Source organism: Lathamus discolor, chromosome 2 (assembly GCF_037157495.1).
Source record: "Lathamus discolor isolate bLatDis1 chromosome 2, bLatDis1.hap1, whole genome shotgun sequence".
Lineage (NCBI taxonomy): Eukaryota > Metazoa > Chordata > Aves > Psittaciformes > Psittacidae > Lathamus > Lathamus discolor.
This window is the reverse complement of record NC_088885.1, coordinates 10,084,534-10,101,335: the sequence shown is the minus strand read 5'-3', so window position 1 is coordinate 10,101,335 and position 16,802 is coordinate 10,084,534. Positions and strand designations below refer to the sequence as shown.

Below are 16,802 nucleotides of genomic sequence, written 5' to 3'. Positions count from 1 at the left end.
GTGGTAACTAGAGGTCCAACAGTGATAACTAGAAAATTTGCATTGTAACTGTTACTAGAGGAAGCTTAAAGCTTGATGGTATCCAAGAAAATCCACATAAATGGATGGATGTTTGAGCGAGGAGCGTGCCCTGGTTGAACAAGAGAGGAGACATGCAAAAAAGCCATCCAGCATGTCCTTCATCAAGCTAAGAAGTAGGTGGTTTGAGGGATAAAATGCAGTTTGAGCCAAGACATGGCTCCTATACCAAGAGATAATTCAAATATTTCTGGTTATGTGTATCCAGTATCTCTATCTAAAGGGGCACCTTTGGAACCTGCAGTAGATTCTTCCCCACCCCTTCTAGGGAGCTACTTTGAATGTGGAAAAACTCACATGATCACTCAAACCAAGGAAATGATCCTTTTAGAAACATGCCAAATGTTGGTATGCTTTTGACTTAAATGAAGAGGTTTGTCAACACTCTTAGTGGATTATGTTGAAATTTGACAAACTGGGACACTGGAGATTTATTGTTTAAGTACATTCAGGCTGCTAATAGAAGAAAAGCAAATGTTACGGTCTTATGTAGGAAGTTACTTCATTTGGAAAAATGCTTTGCCAGTGGTAGGCATTGTTACTTGCTAGAAAGGACTGAGTATTTGTTTTCTATTATAGTCTTTTCATGGGAAATACTCCAAGGACAAATGTGCAGTATTCCTTCCTTCTCAAATAAGTAGTTGTGAGGTACAGCTGTTGGATTTGTCTCACTGGAATTTAATAATAATATGCTGTCACTGTTGGACTGTCTGAGTAGGAGCCAGTTTAGGTTCTTAGTTTAATTTAAAAGGCATTGATGTTTCAGTCTACCTGGTCAGTGTTTGCCCAAAAGCCACAGTAGAGCATCCCCTTGAGAGCTTGAATTGACTTGTTAAATAAATACAAATTACACCCTGTCAAACGCTTCTGCTATTTCTTTCTTTGAGGAGAATTTTGGCCTAAGAAAGAAGTGTGTTTGCTGCCAATCAGTAGGAAGTTTAATAGACTGCAAGAATAGAAAAACCTGATTATTAGCCTGGATGAACCCAAACATATAAACTCCTCCCGGTGTTCCAAGAACTGACTCCCAAAGCAAATGGTTTTCTGGACGACAGTATGGATATGATCATATTGCAGCATTGTGGCATCCACAGTATTGCAGCCCTGTTCAATGAGCTGGTCTTGCAGACAAGACCATATTTACCTCTGCTGTGTTCCTATGTGAGTTTCAGTGTTTATTTCCAGGTGGTTAGTCTAGTTGATTTTGTCTAGCTACATTGAAGTTTCCTTTAGAACTGTTTTTCCAGCCCTGGTTTGGTCATTAAACCAGACTGGATTTGTGCTATAAATTATACATCTGTGCTTTTCCCTTGAGATGCTGAGATGCCTTGTGAGGATGTGAATGACACAGTAATGATGGCAGTTAATGGAGGTACCTGTAGGTAAGCATCTGACAATTCACTGTTAAGCAGGTGGGAGCTGGGCAAGAGCAAAGCTTCCCCCCCCCCGCCCCCGGCAGTGTTGAAGTAGATGCTTCTGCTCGAATACCTGGAATTTGAGTTGCTGGGTTTTTTTAGAAACTGGTTTTCAAATATGAGAATGTTTCCAAGGTAACCTCTTTAATTTCTACTGTATTCAGATGCTCATTTATTTAATACACACATGATGTGTTTAATCTGATTTAAAATGAACAGATGCTCCTAAGAACAATCTAACACTAAACATGAGTGGTTTCTAGGATAACCTCTTGAAGGTGAGAACTTGCCTTAGCCTTGCATACCTTCCAGGGGAACAGCACTGAGATGATATTTCATTATTATCGATTTCTTTTGTTCCCTGTACTGGGTGTGTGGTCAATCATAAACTCAGCATCTTGTTTCTTGAGACTGAGGAGTCACTGCCTTCAGTGTTACAGATGTTTACAGGACTTCAGAGCACAAAGGGTTTTGATCCAGTAGTTGCAGAGTTGGAATAAATCTCTCTGAAAACTGAAAAAGTCTCAATTGAGTAAAAAAAAAGTTGTTTTCCAGCGACTGCTTATAAGAAGGATCTGTGGAAGGTGTGCATCACTGGATTAAATGTCAAGAATGAAAAATAAGGGCAGCAGAGAGAGGAGCAAGAGTTGCTGTGATTATGCAGCTGCGCTCTGGCCTGTTCACATGCTCTCTGCGGAACAAATGAGCGTGTGGGGGATGCATAACATCAACAGAACAAAGCCCAGGAACTCCCAAAGCAACTGCCCTGAGTCCTGGAGACCATTAGAGAAATCTATTTTCCTGCAGCTTTTGATGGGCTGTCATAGCTTAACTAACCAGCATCTGTATGTAGCAGTGTTTTTCTACCTCAATCTTGTCTGTGCTTCAAATGACTGAGAAAATTGAGTTCTGAATCCATCTTCCTTTGCTCAGTCTTTCTTTGCTTTTTTTTTTTTTCCTCTTATGGGAGATGAAAGGCAGCCCCTGAGGATCTAAGTACTAGGTAATTTAAAGGTTGTTTTCATTCTTGGGATGGTAAAAAGAAGAATGAAATGTACATAGGAAACAGGCAAATTTGTCAGTTCAGCATGAACTGAAGGGAATGAATACTGGCATGGTTTTAGAAAAACTGGGGGAAGCCCAAATCTGTAATTTGCTCTTACTAGTACTCTGGATAAAGTTCCTGTAAGGAGTAAGTGCCTATTAGGTTTAGGGCTGGAGATGAACTGAGCTTCCAGTCCTTAGTCAAAGGAAAGTGCGTTTGGTATGCATGTCTTGATGCTGACCCTGAAAGCGCTACCTATGTTCATTAGAGGCTTAAAAGTAAAATCATTGTATTGCTGTCATAGTATTTGTTTTATATATATGCTATATATTTATACGCTATAGACCATAGTATTTGTTTTCTTTCATTTTTAATGAGACTGAGGGTGGAAATAGTGAATATCCTCACTCATGGCATGATTTTCCTTTCAATTCCTGACAACTGATCCCTTTTCCCCATGCACCCTATTTTATGGCTTGTTTTATAAGGTGCCTTATGACTTCTTCTGTAGTTACAGAATGCAAATAATAACCTTGGTTTTATTTCTCATGCACATATGAAAGGAAACAGAGTAATTGCAGAAGCTAAATTCAATTTTGGAGCTGTGGAACCTGCCCAGTATCATTTGGATCAGATCAACTGCTTCTAGCAGAGTTGGGAAAATGTTACATCTGTTTCCTTCCATTTGGAACCAAAAAAAGCTACCACTACCCCCTTGAAGCTGCAGACTCCAATGGAATGTTGACTGGTTTTTGCTTTTCTTGGGTGAAAATGCGTTCAATATGTGGTATGCCTCATGCTTTCTTGCAAATCTGCCATTAGAACTTCCAGTGTAGGGTCAGTTCCACCAGGAAGGTGAAAAAAAAAACCCCCCACCTTATAGGTTTGTGCAAATGTTGCTGGGTTTATGGGTGTAGAAATAAGAAGGTAAAGCATGTCCTGACCTTCTCTGGTACTGAGGATCTCTTGGCACTTTCATACGCATCTGGCTTGACATTCTGATGGAGATCCAAGCTGGATATTTCACATAACAACTTCAGTAATTATCATAACTATGGTTTCCCAAACAGTTTGAAGATGATTTGGTACAGTTGCTCCATCCAAGACAGTCAGTGGGGGTTTGGACAATTTGAGTATGAGTCAGTGGTGACCAGCAGTAGAATACGAGGAAATGGAATGCAGCTGCATCAGGGTAAATTCACATTGGACATTAGGAAAAGGTTTGTCACTGAAAGGGGTGGTCGGTCACTGGAGCAGACTGCCTAGGGGAAGTGGTCACAGCACCAAGCCTGTCAGAGTTCAAAGAGAGTCTGGATGATGCTCTTAATCGTCTGGTTTAGTGGTAGGTAATCCTGCACGGAGTGGATGAGTTGGCCTCACTGATCCTTCTGAGTCCCTTCCAGCTGGAGGTGTTCTGTGAGTCGATGATAAGTTATTAATGTCTCAATTAGCGCTCACATATGCCATGAGCTGTTTAGCAGGTGCAGTGCCTCCAGCACACCGTGCCGAGTGCGGTGCGAGTGATGGATTACACCCGTGCGGCGGGGCGGAGCCCAGTGGGAGGCTGCTGTCCGCGGTGCTGAAAGAGAGCCCAGCCGCCCGCCGCTCACCCCGTGTCTTACTGTGAGCTGCGGAAAATGAGGGTCTCCTGCTTTTCCTTACCCCCATCCCCTTTGGAGACTGATGAAAGGGTTATATTCAATTGAAGCTATTGTTCTAGGACTGAAGTGCATTTGCTATTTGCTGCATAATGGCAAAAAAGAATTAAAATAATGAGTCAGGCTCCTGAAATGAAATTGCAAGCAAGGGATAGTTTGTACTTCTTTTGTGGGAAAGGTTAATAGATCTAAATGTAAAGTAATGCTTTCTGATGGGAGGCTATCTAATGTACAGTCCACGTTAATTCAAAATAAAAATGTGATGATTAATGCATGTGCTCTGAGCGGCAGAAGAACTAATAAGAAATTGCTGTTTGTGTTGAAATTTTTACTGTTGCAAAATGCACACTGATTAATTCAAAGTGGAAAAGGTGCTTCTTCTAAGAATCCTGTATGGGAGATACTCAATTCTTTCTTGGAGAACGACCCAAAAAGACTGGCTAGAAACACCTCCTTCTGAAATCTATTAAAATCATTCTTTATACTGCAAGTTATGTGACTTTGTGATCTTAGTCTTGATGAAACAGCTGTATATCTGGAATAGATTTTGTCCTGTTTATGGTTTCATGGGAGGGAAGGCTTGGTAAAGGATCAACATCCTTTTATACAAGACTTTCCTGCTGTTTCCTTATTACCTTAGTTAATAAAAATACCTTAGCATAATTCTGGATTTTAGTAAGACTTGCTTCTGTCTTTTGTGACAAGAGCATGTCTTGAAATCACTGGTAACATGGCTTGCAGACTCAGTTTCTTTAAATAGTTTGGAGATGGGCTGCTTTTACCCTCAGTTGTTAGCATCACCAGGGAAGGGAGAGGGATGAATTTAGATAGAATCAGGCAAGGTTAAAACAAAATGCATTTTCTCTAGTGAAATGTTTTCACCCTTAGGCTACACTTCTCAGTTTCAGCATGTGTTTTCTCTAGTGGATGATATTTTGCCCTTTTCTGGGCTGTGGAAGAGCAGTATGCTCATATTCTTGTCTCTGTAAATCCAATCTTTCAAACTTTCAGCATGCAGAAGTCCTTCTGGTTTCAGTGCACCACATCTAATGAGCAGGTTGTAGCTCATAATGCTTTCAGCTCTTGTCTAGGCACTGAAATGGATAGTGTTCTGAAAACTGATACAATTTTAAAGGTCAGATCCCTTAAAGCATTGTGATTCCTAGCCATTAATGTGCCTTCTGGAACTGATTATTTAGCCTGGAGTGGCACTGTAGACTGTCCCGTCCTTTTTTTTCTGGGCTTCATCAAATACTTGCAGGTGCAGTGACCAGTAAAACTGGGAAAGAAAGATGTGTGCATGTGAGTTTTGCAACTCATTCTGTAACAGAGGCATCAGGTATAGCCAGTTGTTTCTCAGATGCTGTGGAGCCATATGGTCAGAAAGGTGTTGTCCTTCCCATTTTCTCAATTACTAGTTTGATCTAGCTGTGTGGAAGACAGAGTATTGGGTGTAAGCTGGAACAGGATTGTGTGATCCTCAGAAATGATGTTCCATGTCTTAGATACTTTTAACTCTTCTTTCTTGTTCCACGTCTTAGATACTTTTAACTCTTTTTTTTTTCCTGTTCATCTACGAATTAATCCTAGCAGAGCCTCAGAGGCTGTCACCACAAGAATGACATTTTGATCAACTTGCACTCTACTAATGTATAGCATATACCCAGTTGATTGGGAGGGAACAGCACTAAGTGGGTCAGTCCAGCATACAAGAAGCCATTCTTCACACATCAGAGTGGCAAGTCACTCTGTCAGTTACCTTTTGGGTTTTTTTCCTAATGAATCTACCTGTTTGAATCCTTATAACTGTAATATGTCATGGAAATTGTGTGTATCATCTAGGTTTTTTTTTTTGTGTGGCTTAAAAGGAGCCTCACCCTCAGTTGCTGATAACTGATAGGGTTTCACTGATTTTGTGATTGATAGCAGACCTGTGTCTCTTAACAGAATATGGCTTTGAGCAAATGTCACAAACTCACTCTGAGTGTCCCTTCAGCATACAGATAGCAATCGCCCTCCCTCTGCCCTCCACAAACACATTTGCTACAGATTGGGCAAAGAAGAGATTCAGAGCGGCCCTGCAGAGAAGGACTTGGGGGTGCTGGTCGATGAGAAAATGAACATGAGCCGGCTGCAGTGTGCGCTCGCAGCCCAGAAAGCCAACCGTATCCTGGGCCGCATCAAAAGGAGTGTGACCAGCAGGTTGAAAGAGGTGATCCTGCCCCTCTGCTCTGCTCTTGTGAGACCTCACCTGGAGTATTGTGTGCAGTTCTGGTGTCCTCAACATAAAAAGGACATGGAACTGCTGGAAACAAGTCCAGAAGAGGGCCACGAGGATGATCAGGGGACTGGAGCACATGCTGTATGAAGACAGGCTGAGGAAGTTGGGGCTGTTCAGCCTGGAGCAGAGAAGGCTGCGTGGAGACCTCATAGCAGCCTTCCAGTATCTGAAGGGGGCCTATAGGGATGCTGGGGAGGGACTGTAGTCGCAGGACAAGGGGTAATGGGTTAAAACTTAAACAGGGGAAGTTTAGATTGGATATAAGGAGGAAATTCTTTCCTGTTAGGGCGGTGAGGCACTGGAATCGGTTGCCCAGGGGGGTTGTGAGTGCTCCATCCCTGGCGGTGTTCAAGGCCAGGTTGGATGAAGCCTTGGGTGGTGGGATGGTTTAGTGTGAGGTGTCCCTGCCTGTGGCAGGGGGGTTGGAACTAGATGATCTTGAGGCCCTTTCCAACCCTAACTATTCTATGATTCTATTCTATGATTCTATGATTTGTCTACTGTCAGCTGCTTTCTCATTGGTACTCGTAACAAAAATGCACTATGTCCTACTGGAAAGTATTTACTGTCTGCAGATGGGGCTCTAATTGTTTTTACTTTTCCATTATTAATTTCCACCCTCCAGTAAAAGTACTGGGTGTGAATCCACTGCTCTCTTGATTACAAAAAGCACTTAATTGATCAGCTCTGTTTTCTTTTTATTGTCCTGTGGACTGGAAGATAATGATGTGCAATGGGGAGGATAGTCCTGCTTAGAGATAGTATTTCTGCAAACCCTGCAAAGCATAGCTAATGATCTGTAGAGTACCATCTGACACTCGGTGAGCAGGCTGCCTGCTCTGTCTTCCCCCACGCCATGTGCATACCTATGTATTTACGTTGTATATATAACGGCATGATCAAAACCAGTCTTTGGTAAATGTTTTAGTAACTTCTCATTGTTCTTTCTAGCAGTGGTAACATTTGCAATTTCAGACTGTGGCAGGAAACATGTTTCCTTTCTTAAAGGAAATCTGAATGAATTTAGAGGCCACAGAAAAGGACAGCTTGCAGTTTGTGTTGCCGCAGTCTGTCAAAGAAAACAGGCTCTGAGACAGATGCTGATGTATTTAAAAACAAACAAACAAGAAAACCAAGTCTTGTGGGTTTTTTCTCTTTCCAAATATGGAATCTTAAGGAATGTATTCAAGCATCTGTCTAATTCACATACCATTAATTCCCTAAAGATTACATATGGACACCAAATCAGACCTGCATCATTTATTTGAAAAATGAATGTACTCTTATATCTGTGTTAAATTTTTAAAGGACATAGAAGGAGGAATCTTATAAGCAAAATGTGCAGAGTCCTTGTAGAAAAGTCAAAAGCATCAGCAGGGCCGTATCTAAGCCAGTTTAAAACCCATAAACATACTTTTTTTGCTATTAGTGAATGGGTAAATGGCTTTTTAAAGACATGAACAAACGCTTGCTAGAAACTCTTAGGTGCAGCCTGTCTTCATATAGGAGCTAGCAGAGTGGGCACCAACGCTGGTGTCTGAGGTCCTATTGTATTGCAGTGATAATAGTAATCTCCCCTTTGTATCTGTTTTGAGGACTCCAGTGAGTTGCTGCCAGATGTGGTTTCATGAGGGTTTAATAGTCTCAAACAAGGACATCATCCTCCAAAGGCTCCGTGAGGATGAGAGCGTGATGCTGGCGGCTTACAACCCCTCTCACACTTGTATGGTTCTTCATCAGCATAACTAAGAGGCCAGTCCCACTCAGAAGAATAACGTGGATCTTGGTAGGAGACAGATGATCACAGTCTGCTTCAGAGGATGTGTGTGGGATGGGAAAAACTAATCCATGCCCTGGCTACCCTGTTCATTTCTCTGGTACATGAGTGCTAAAGACACTCAGATCCTTAAAGGCAATGACATTCTTGCCTTATTCTCAGCAGTGAATTCCTGTGAGCTCTGCTAACCAGCAGTAGAGACAGTGGTTAGTAGCCACTGCTTTGTGTCAGGGTTTACAGGCGTAAAGTTGCCATGGAGATCAGTAGGAGTTTCAACTGAAGAGGGATGGCAATTGTTCTCCCTGTGTGTATAAATCTGTTTGACATGTCATGTGTATCTAATTTGGCTGTGCTGCTTGCACCTGAGGTCCACTGGCTTGTTTGTCTGATACCGTGTAGGGGAGCTGAACAACTGCCATGCAGTACTCATAGCACTGGGATGTTAAAAGAAGGCAGACCTGGGACTGGTACCTGCTGTTCCAGGGTCCATAAAATAGCAGTCTGGGTGCTGAAGCACTTTCAGTGCAGTAAAACTAGAAGAAATTGTTTCTTGCACAACTTCCCCAGGCTGGAGCCTTTCTTGTGACAGCAGTAAGCATATTGGTTGTCTGAAACAGAGAATTAAGAGGCAGAAACAAATCTTATAACTTGGGAGATGTGGGAAGGAGGAATCTTCCCAACTCATTTTAGAACTTGTAAAGCAGATTAAAATACAGGGAGAAGAGTGAGCAGAATGAGTGCTGAATATAAATGTCTCCTTTACACTTGTAAAGGGTACGCAGCCTCCACGTGCTCAGAAACATTGCTGGGAAAGCATCAATTAAAATGCTCCAGACTGACGAAGGCTTTAAAGCTGTTGAAGTAAACAGTGACTCATACTGGTTGAGAAGCAGGAAGGAAAAACACTTAACGGCCTGCAGCCTGAGCTGGGCTCTGAAATGAGGCTTCCCAAGGGGTTGACCTGCAGGCACTGGGATTTTAGCCAGCGCCTGCTGATCTGCAGCCTTCAAAGGTGAAGAGTCAGAGTATTTTACACTGACTTGGCAGCAGACCTGCTGGGTTTACAATGCATATACATTCGCAGGGTGTTACAGAGTAAAACTTGACATACTACTGACTTCAGAGTAAGAGGAAACAGCCAGGGGATGAAAATATTTGGAAGGAAGGGTAATGAAGTTGGAAGCTTTGAAGGGGGTGAAAAAAAGAAGGGGAAAAGGGCAAATGTGGAGATAGATTTTTGAATACCACTTGCTCCAGCATCAGTTATGGAACTTACCTCCATATACTTCCAGGACTGGAGCATCAATTTGAGATTCCTCTCTGTTTATCCCAAGAAAAAAAGCTCCAGTCCTTTCAACAGGAGCTTGTGCATCTTGAAGACTGGTGTAAACCTGTTGTATTAGCAGAAAGGCCTTTTCGTGCTGATCAAAAGTGTCTTCCTTCTCCTCCCCCCACCTCGTGTACTGCTTTTAACAATTTAATCCAGAGCAGTTTGTCTTCATGGGCTGTAATTGATCTGTCTGTGATTTAGCTCATCAGATGCTCATTAAAGAGCTTGCAGCCTTTCTTATTCATGAGGAATGAGAGTCAGGGATCTAAAACCACTTTGTCTTTGTCTTAACTGGATTCGTTTAGTATTCTGGGATTCAGGGAGGCTAATAAACTTACACAAGCTATTATTTAAAGGTGAGCTGCCAAGTGAACATGAAGGATGATACAGTCACCGCTGGTGTGCAGAGCACTCTCCCACGTCGGGTGTCAGGTGTGAGCAGCAGAGGGAATTGTAGCTAAAACCACAGCAAGACATTCCTCTGTGGAGGTGTCCCACAATGTCCTGGCTGTGTGTGATGGGATAATGAAGCTTGCGGTGGAGCTCCTGGAGCTGTGTCTGCAATGAAGATGGCATTTTATGCTAGTGATGTCAGTGGGATATGCAGAAATATTTTATGCCTTGTATACAGAGTTCAGGCTTGACATCTGGTTTTCTGTTTTAAGCCCCGCTATTGTTCTCAGCTGCCGTCTGTGCTCTGGCAGTGCCTGTAATGATGTGCGCTTCCCACGTCGCCTGCACACACACACTGAAAAAACGCCTTGTCTCCATCCTTTAACAAGGATACTCTGGCAGTCTGCGAAGGAGAACAATACCCCTGGGCTGCAGTTTCCTTTCCCCAGTACTTTAATGAACACTTGAGATATTTCCAAGCTGTAGGAAGAAGAGATGGGATGGATGAGGTCTCCCTTCTCTGGCTCCGCACGCCAGAGACTTCCAGAAGATGAATAATTCCCAGCAATTACTGAATATACTGGGTAGTCATATGCTTAGTGTCATCAAACTGGTTGTGCCTTGGAAGTCTCTTAAGTAACTATGACCACGAGTGGGCTCTTAAGTTCTCTTAAGAGCTGTCTTTTAAGACAGCAGTTCTGCCAGGGAATACATGCAGCTGGATGCTGGGCCTGCACAGAATGTACTGACTGTGTTCGGGAATTGGGGAAGCTATGGGGCCTCACAGACAAAGGGATCTGAGCCCTGTTAGGGCACGCTGCCATTAATGTGTCCTGACTTCCCAGTTGCTGTGTGTGTCTGGATTGGGAAATCTATGGGAATATAAACCTTTCCCAATTTCTCAAAGTCACGGAATGTATAAATACTCTGTGCTTGTGTTTATAATTGTACATTGTCCTATGTAAATATTAATACCATATTTTCCTTCCTTTGTAGTGTACAGAGGCCAAAAAGCATTGCTGGTACTTTGAAGGATTATATCCTACATATTATATGTAAGTAGTCATTGCTTCCCTTTTTGTGATTTCTAGTGCTTGAGAGAATTAGATTCTGAAGGCTCTTACAGTGTTGTTCTTTCACTGCTTACACTTTTTCCATAACTTCTTAGAGACTTTTCCTAATTTATAAATGAAGATGCAATAAACTTCTCTCTGTCCTCATGTTCCATCTCTTTCCCTTTCTCCATATGAATAAAAGTGTACAGACTTGTTTCACCACTCAATCCAAGCGACCTTTCCAATTGAAAACAAAATGCAGCTTCTTAAACAGCTCTTATTTCAGAATGCTGAAAAGAAACAAAAGTAGAGCCATGTGAGGACAGTTCTCCCTTTGTTTTGACCAAGGGCAGGTAATCAGGCTGAAAACCAAGAATGCTTTGAAAGTAAATTTGTCCCTTTGCTACTAGTGTTGTTTAATTTAGGGAGTCAGGACAATTTTCTTATTCATGGCATAATTGTCCTTTTGATGAGTGGCATCTACATTCACATCAGGCTTTGGTGTGACCCAAATGTCAATGACCTGTAGGTACATGATTGAGGATCTCTCTGAACTGCAGTTTTCTGTTTAAAATTGCCTGCAACAGCAACAAAGAGGTGGAGGAAATGTGTGGGTGGAAGGTATCTTCCCTGTGGATTTGAGGGCAGAAAGGGTCCTTTCCAACCTTAACTGTTCTATGATTCTGTGATTCTATAAATGTACTAAACTTTGTACCAGGGTTGTATAGCTTTATAATTGCAAACATCTATAAACATAAGTTTAAAAACATAAAGTGGAGCGGAGAAGCAGGTAGCAGCATTAAGCTGTCTGTTCCCTGAGCAAGCTCTTTCTTGGTAGAAGATTGGAAATTATTGTAATCCTAATGCTACCCAAGAACTTCCCTCCCTTTTCTTCTCCACCTCCACTTCATCTGCCAGAAACAGGAGAGAAATGCTAGAGACAAAAAGCAGCCAGGAAGCCAGGCAAAAAAGAAAGCTCACTGAAAGAATTAAACACTGTATGGTTTATTCATCTGCGATCCTGAATGTTATCTGCTTAGGAAGTGTTTGTGCTTAGAACTCACTATGCTTTTTTCAGGTGACTGATATGTTGAGAATTACTCATAAATGGTTGGCCAGAACAGATGGGTGAATTTAAATAAGTTCATTTTCTTTGCATACCAATAACAGGACTTTGGTTCCACCTACATTTTATTTTGTTTTACTGCAATGTGGGAAAGAAGCTGAGATGTTATGAAATTATGAAAATCTCACTGTGCCATCTCACTCTGCTTTGACATTCAGGAGTGTGTTACTCATCATCACCTCAATATTCTGCTTATGTTTCTGCCCACATGCTTTTGCAGCCAGTGTTTGTCTCCCTTGGTAATACAAAGGGGTAGATACTTGGATATTGAGTGTTAGTTCAGACTCTTTGTGTCACAGGTAAATGTACGGAGTCCTGCAAAGGCAAAGAATACAAAAGGGAGGCTTGTTATGTGCAATAGATCTGATGCATGCAAAGTTGCTTTCTAATTAGTTTCCTTTTAGTAACTAGCTTACTGTTTTCTTTGTGCGCTGACACGGAGCATCCTCTAGAAAAGCAGTATGTTTATTTTCCGGTCTGCCGAAGAGGGTTAATTGGAATTGCACACAGCTTTGAACATTGGAAGGAAGGAAGTTGTGAGAGGGCCTATGGTGTTGGTGGGTTGCTTGGTTTGGGAGATCTTTTAATGTGGAAGCAAAACCGTTGTGTATTGACTGTGTGTGTGTTTGTGGTAGTTACTGCAGCACCCTGTTATCTGAGTCACTGCGTAGAAGTGTTGTGATTGCCAGTCTCCTGGATAGTGTAAGTAAATGGAAAAAGGAAGGGGAAAGGGGTGGGATCTGTGTGTGGTTGGTGATTATTGCAGTGGCGATGAGTGTCACGTTATTGCTGTTGTTGTTATTGTGATTACAAGTCTAAGTGAGGAAGAAGAAATGTCAAGGAAAGACAATAAGGATTTGGGGATGGTAAAGCTCAGAGGGTAGATATAGTGTGACAAGTGGAAAATATGGAAGGGAGGGGAAAGAGGGTATTTGAGTACATGGGAGCACAGCAGGTTTAAAGGGGGCATGCATCAAAAGAATAGGAGGTCATTGATGTCTTCAGTTTCCTGCTTTGTTACTTCTGCAGTTTCAGTTTCTGTGTCTGGGATCCCCAGCTGCTTCCTACCTGCACTGTATGTAGGAGGTAGAGGAGAGGCACAACACCAATCTTAATATCTTTGGGTGAAGTCCCATTGCTTTGGCACTTGTTTGACCCTTCACTGTGTTGATTCAACTTGCTAATCCCACAGAACGTTGTTCATTTTAGCACATTCAAGTCAGTGTTGAATCAGCTTGGTACAGTTTTTGGCGAACACTGGTGAAATGGGAGGGAGTATTCTGCATATTGTGGGGGAGGAGGCATGAATAGGATCTTCTCCATTAGCATATGGTTAGATGTTAAATCATCTAAAAACATAACATGTAACTTTATCCTGAGAGTGTCTCCTCTGTGCAAATCTAGCTCTGGGATGTGCTGTAGTGAAATGGGTTTTATTTTATCTTACAATTTCTGGAGCAACACTCCATGAGAAGCAGATATATTTAGTTGAATGAGTTCACAGTAGATTCCCTTCCTTTCTATCACTGGTTTTCTGACAGAAGTTTTTTCTACCCAGTTAACATATGTAGTCTGTCCTTTGGTCTTGAGACTATCTTTGGAGACTTACGAAACCCAGCGATGCAATACTTTTTACTGATTTCCCTGTGATCTCTCTCCCATGCTGAGAGTATGTCACGTCTCTCTTGGAGACACTTTGTGTTATAATGAAAAGGTTGGCTTGTCAGCTCAGAAATGCCAAGTCCTGTGTGTGAGTTCACAGATCTATTGTGGCATGCTTGGACCAAGGCATCCCTGAAGTGGCATGTCCGTATGCCCTATCCCTTCTGGATAGGCACATTGTTCTAGAAGGTGCCTGCTTCTTCTTGCTTCTTCTTCTGTTGATACAGAGAATTTCTAAGACTGCTCTTAACTTACTTCACTAACTAAACCAACCATTTCTCCATATCCTAGTTGCCTGAGTCACAAGATATTGTCAGTTAGATACCTTTCTCCTGTGTCAGCAAAATGTTTATGTGGCCTGGAAAAAATAACTGAACAAATATAAAGCAGAGAAAGGAATTAGTCATTGGAGTCTAATTCTTATCATTTAGAAAAGCAGGAAGCCAAGTTATCCCTGACGTTGCTTAAAGAATTAGATCATACATCTCCTTGCGTGGATGGACATAAAGCAAATCAGAATTAAAGCTGTCTCAACAGACTTAACTCTGATCCTCTGCAAGGATCCTCTTTTTACTCTCACTTCAATAAGCCAGCTCAGTCTTATTCGAGATGTACCCAAAGTGCTTATGGTTGGTGGAAGAGATTGTCAAGATACTTCTCTTACGTGGTAATAATGTGAATAATGACATAGTGAATGCATTAGATTGTGAAATCACCTCCTCTATATGTAGATGGCAGCAGCACTTACGATAGTCTAATTGTTTTTTCCACTTCTGAATTGGGAATGAATAGTAAAGGGAAAGCTGCCTTACGTTTTGCTGATGAGGAGTAGTTTGATTAGAATGATACTGAATGTCCCCCTCATTGTTCCCTGGTATGACTGACCAATGCCATAGGTCTCTTCTGTTTAGTTTTCCTCCTGTTGGTAGCTACCAGCACACTGGAACTTTTAATGAGGTGATAGATTCCAGATGCTAGAACCTGAATGTTTCTAATCCTTTCCTTTCCAGGCTCCAAGACACGTTTATAAGGCAGCACAAATGTTTTTGAGTGCGAGTGGTAAGCACATGTCCACAGGAATAGAAATATCATTGCTGATGTCACTGGGTCAGTGAAGTTGTCACCCATAGGGAGGGAGTTGGCTGACTTGGAGGGAGAAAAGAGTTTTGACACTACTCAGTATTGAGTTAACATTATTTCAGCTCATCCTGTTGGATTATTGTGCATTGAATTTTTTGACAGTGTGATATTCTAAGAGAAGTAGTGAGGAAAATAGAGTAACTCTGGTTAGAGAATTGGAGAATAGCTCAGGTGGAAAGGGTTCTCAGGAGACCTCCAGTCAAACCTGATGCTCAGAAGTTGTCCTCCCACCCTACACCACTGGGAAGATCATACCTCCATCTTCTTAGTAACTTCCTCCTGGGTATTCGCAGGCTGCTCTTGGGTCCCTCTGAAGCCACTTCTTCCCTAAACTGAACTAAAAGCCCATGTCCCTCAGCCTCTCCTTATTGAGCAGGTGCCCCAGCCTCTATCTTGGTGGCCCTTTGCTGAATTCACTTCAGTTTCTTAAATTCCTTCTTTTTACTGGGGATGTCAAAACCAAACGGGTGTTTTTTAGATGTGGTCCAACAAGTGCTTCGTGGAAGGTGCTAAGTTATTTCCCTTGATGCACTGGCTAGGCTTCTGTGGACACAGTCCAGGATGCTACTGGCCCTTATTGCTGTCTTGGCACCTGACTGGCTCACATTTTGCTTGCTGTCTACCATGACTCTAGTGCCTTTTCAGCAGAGGTGCCACACAGCCAGCAAGATGTTCGTCCTTCCCACAAGCAACACCTTGCTTTTGGCTTTGTTCAATTTCATGAGGTTCCTGACAGGCCGTTCCTCCAACCAGTCTAGGTCTTTGAGCAGTAGCCCTGCCCTAGAGGTCATTGACTGATGCCCAGTTTGGTGCCATCTCCAAATCCGGTGCTGTGTCACCAAATTGAGCAACATGCTTGTCAAAAGCACAGGTCCAAACCTCTGTGGTACTGCCACCGATTACCGGTATTGTCTAGGGAGTTGACTGCTGCCCTCTGAGTTGCACCGTCCAACCAGTTATTTTTACCCATCTGTCTATCTTACTGTTCTATTCTATGATTCTGTCTGCCTGTCCAGACTGTCATGGCCAAACTTGGGTACAAGAATATCATGGAATACAGTGTAGAAAGCCTTGCTGAAGTTAGAGTAAATAGTATCAGCTGCTCTCTGGCTTGTCCATAGATACAATCCACTGCTTGTGTAGTGTTAGAAGCTCGTCTGCTGCACTTGTTGTAGGTGAGGTTTGGCTTTCCTAACTTCACATCTACTTGTGTATGTGATGATTTCTGAACTCCTCTTTGGTATCCTGTACCTGCTTCCGCTTCCTGAATACTGACTTTTTGCGTTGGGTTCCTTGTCTGAGTATGTTTTGTGTGTTCACTGATGTGCTACTAGGTGAAAGATCTCCAGGAAGAAGCGCAGAAACTTTCTCTGGAAGAAAATGTTAACCATTGCTACTGGTAAATGTGAAGAATAGACTAAGCATAGGGGAGTGCCATCTTATAACCTCTTCTAATTCTTATCCGAAGCAGGGCCTGAGCTAGTGTTACCAGCATGTACAGATGGTTGTGCTGTATTTTTAGGCTAATATATTTCTGCCATGGAAAGTAGTTTATTTTAAACAGCAGACAGCTGCACATGTACACATTTATGTTGCTTAAATCTGTTCATTTTTTCATTTAAAATTAATATAAGAACATTAATGTATACCTAAAAAAAAAAAAGAGAATATTTGCTATATTTTCCATGTTTAAAGCATGTTCCTGCCCTACATGGAAACAGTTGATTCTTTTCCTTATTATGGAGAGGAATGCTGATTTTAGTCTGTTTGTGGTTTTTCATGGGTTTTGAAATAAATTTCTTGTTCATTTCCACACACTTCTCCACCTCTGCATTTAAATTT

General features: G+C 42.1%; 1 protein-coding gene across 1 annotated transcript in view; it reads left to right on the top strand.

Annotated features, from left to right (window-relative positions):
* The window catches only part of VOPP1 (VOPP1 WW domain binding protein), a 64,785-nt gene that overhangs the window by 32,711 nt on the left and 15,272 nt on the right, over window positions 1–16,802 (top strand). Inside the window, exon 2 of the mRNA XM_065665672.1 lies at window positions 10,974–11,032. Coding sequence (XP_065521744.1) covers window positions 10,974–11,032 — 59 coding nt within the window. The remainder of the gene's footprint in view (window positions 1–10,973; window positions 11,033–16,802) is intronic.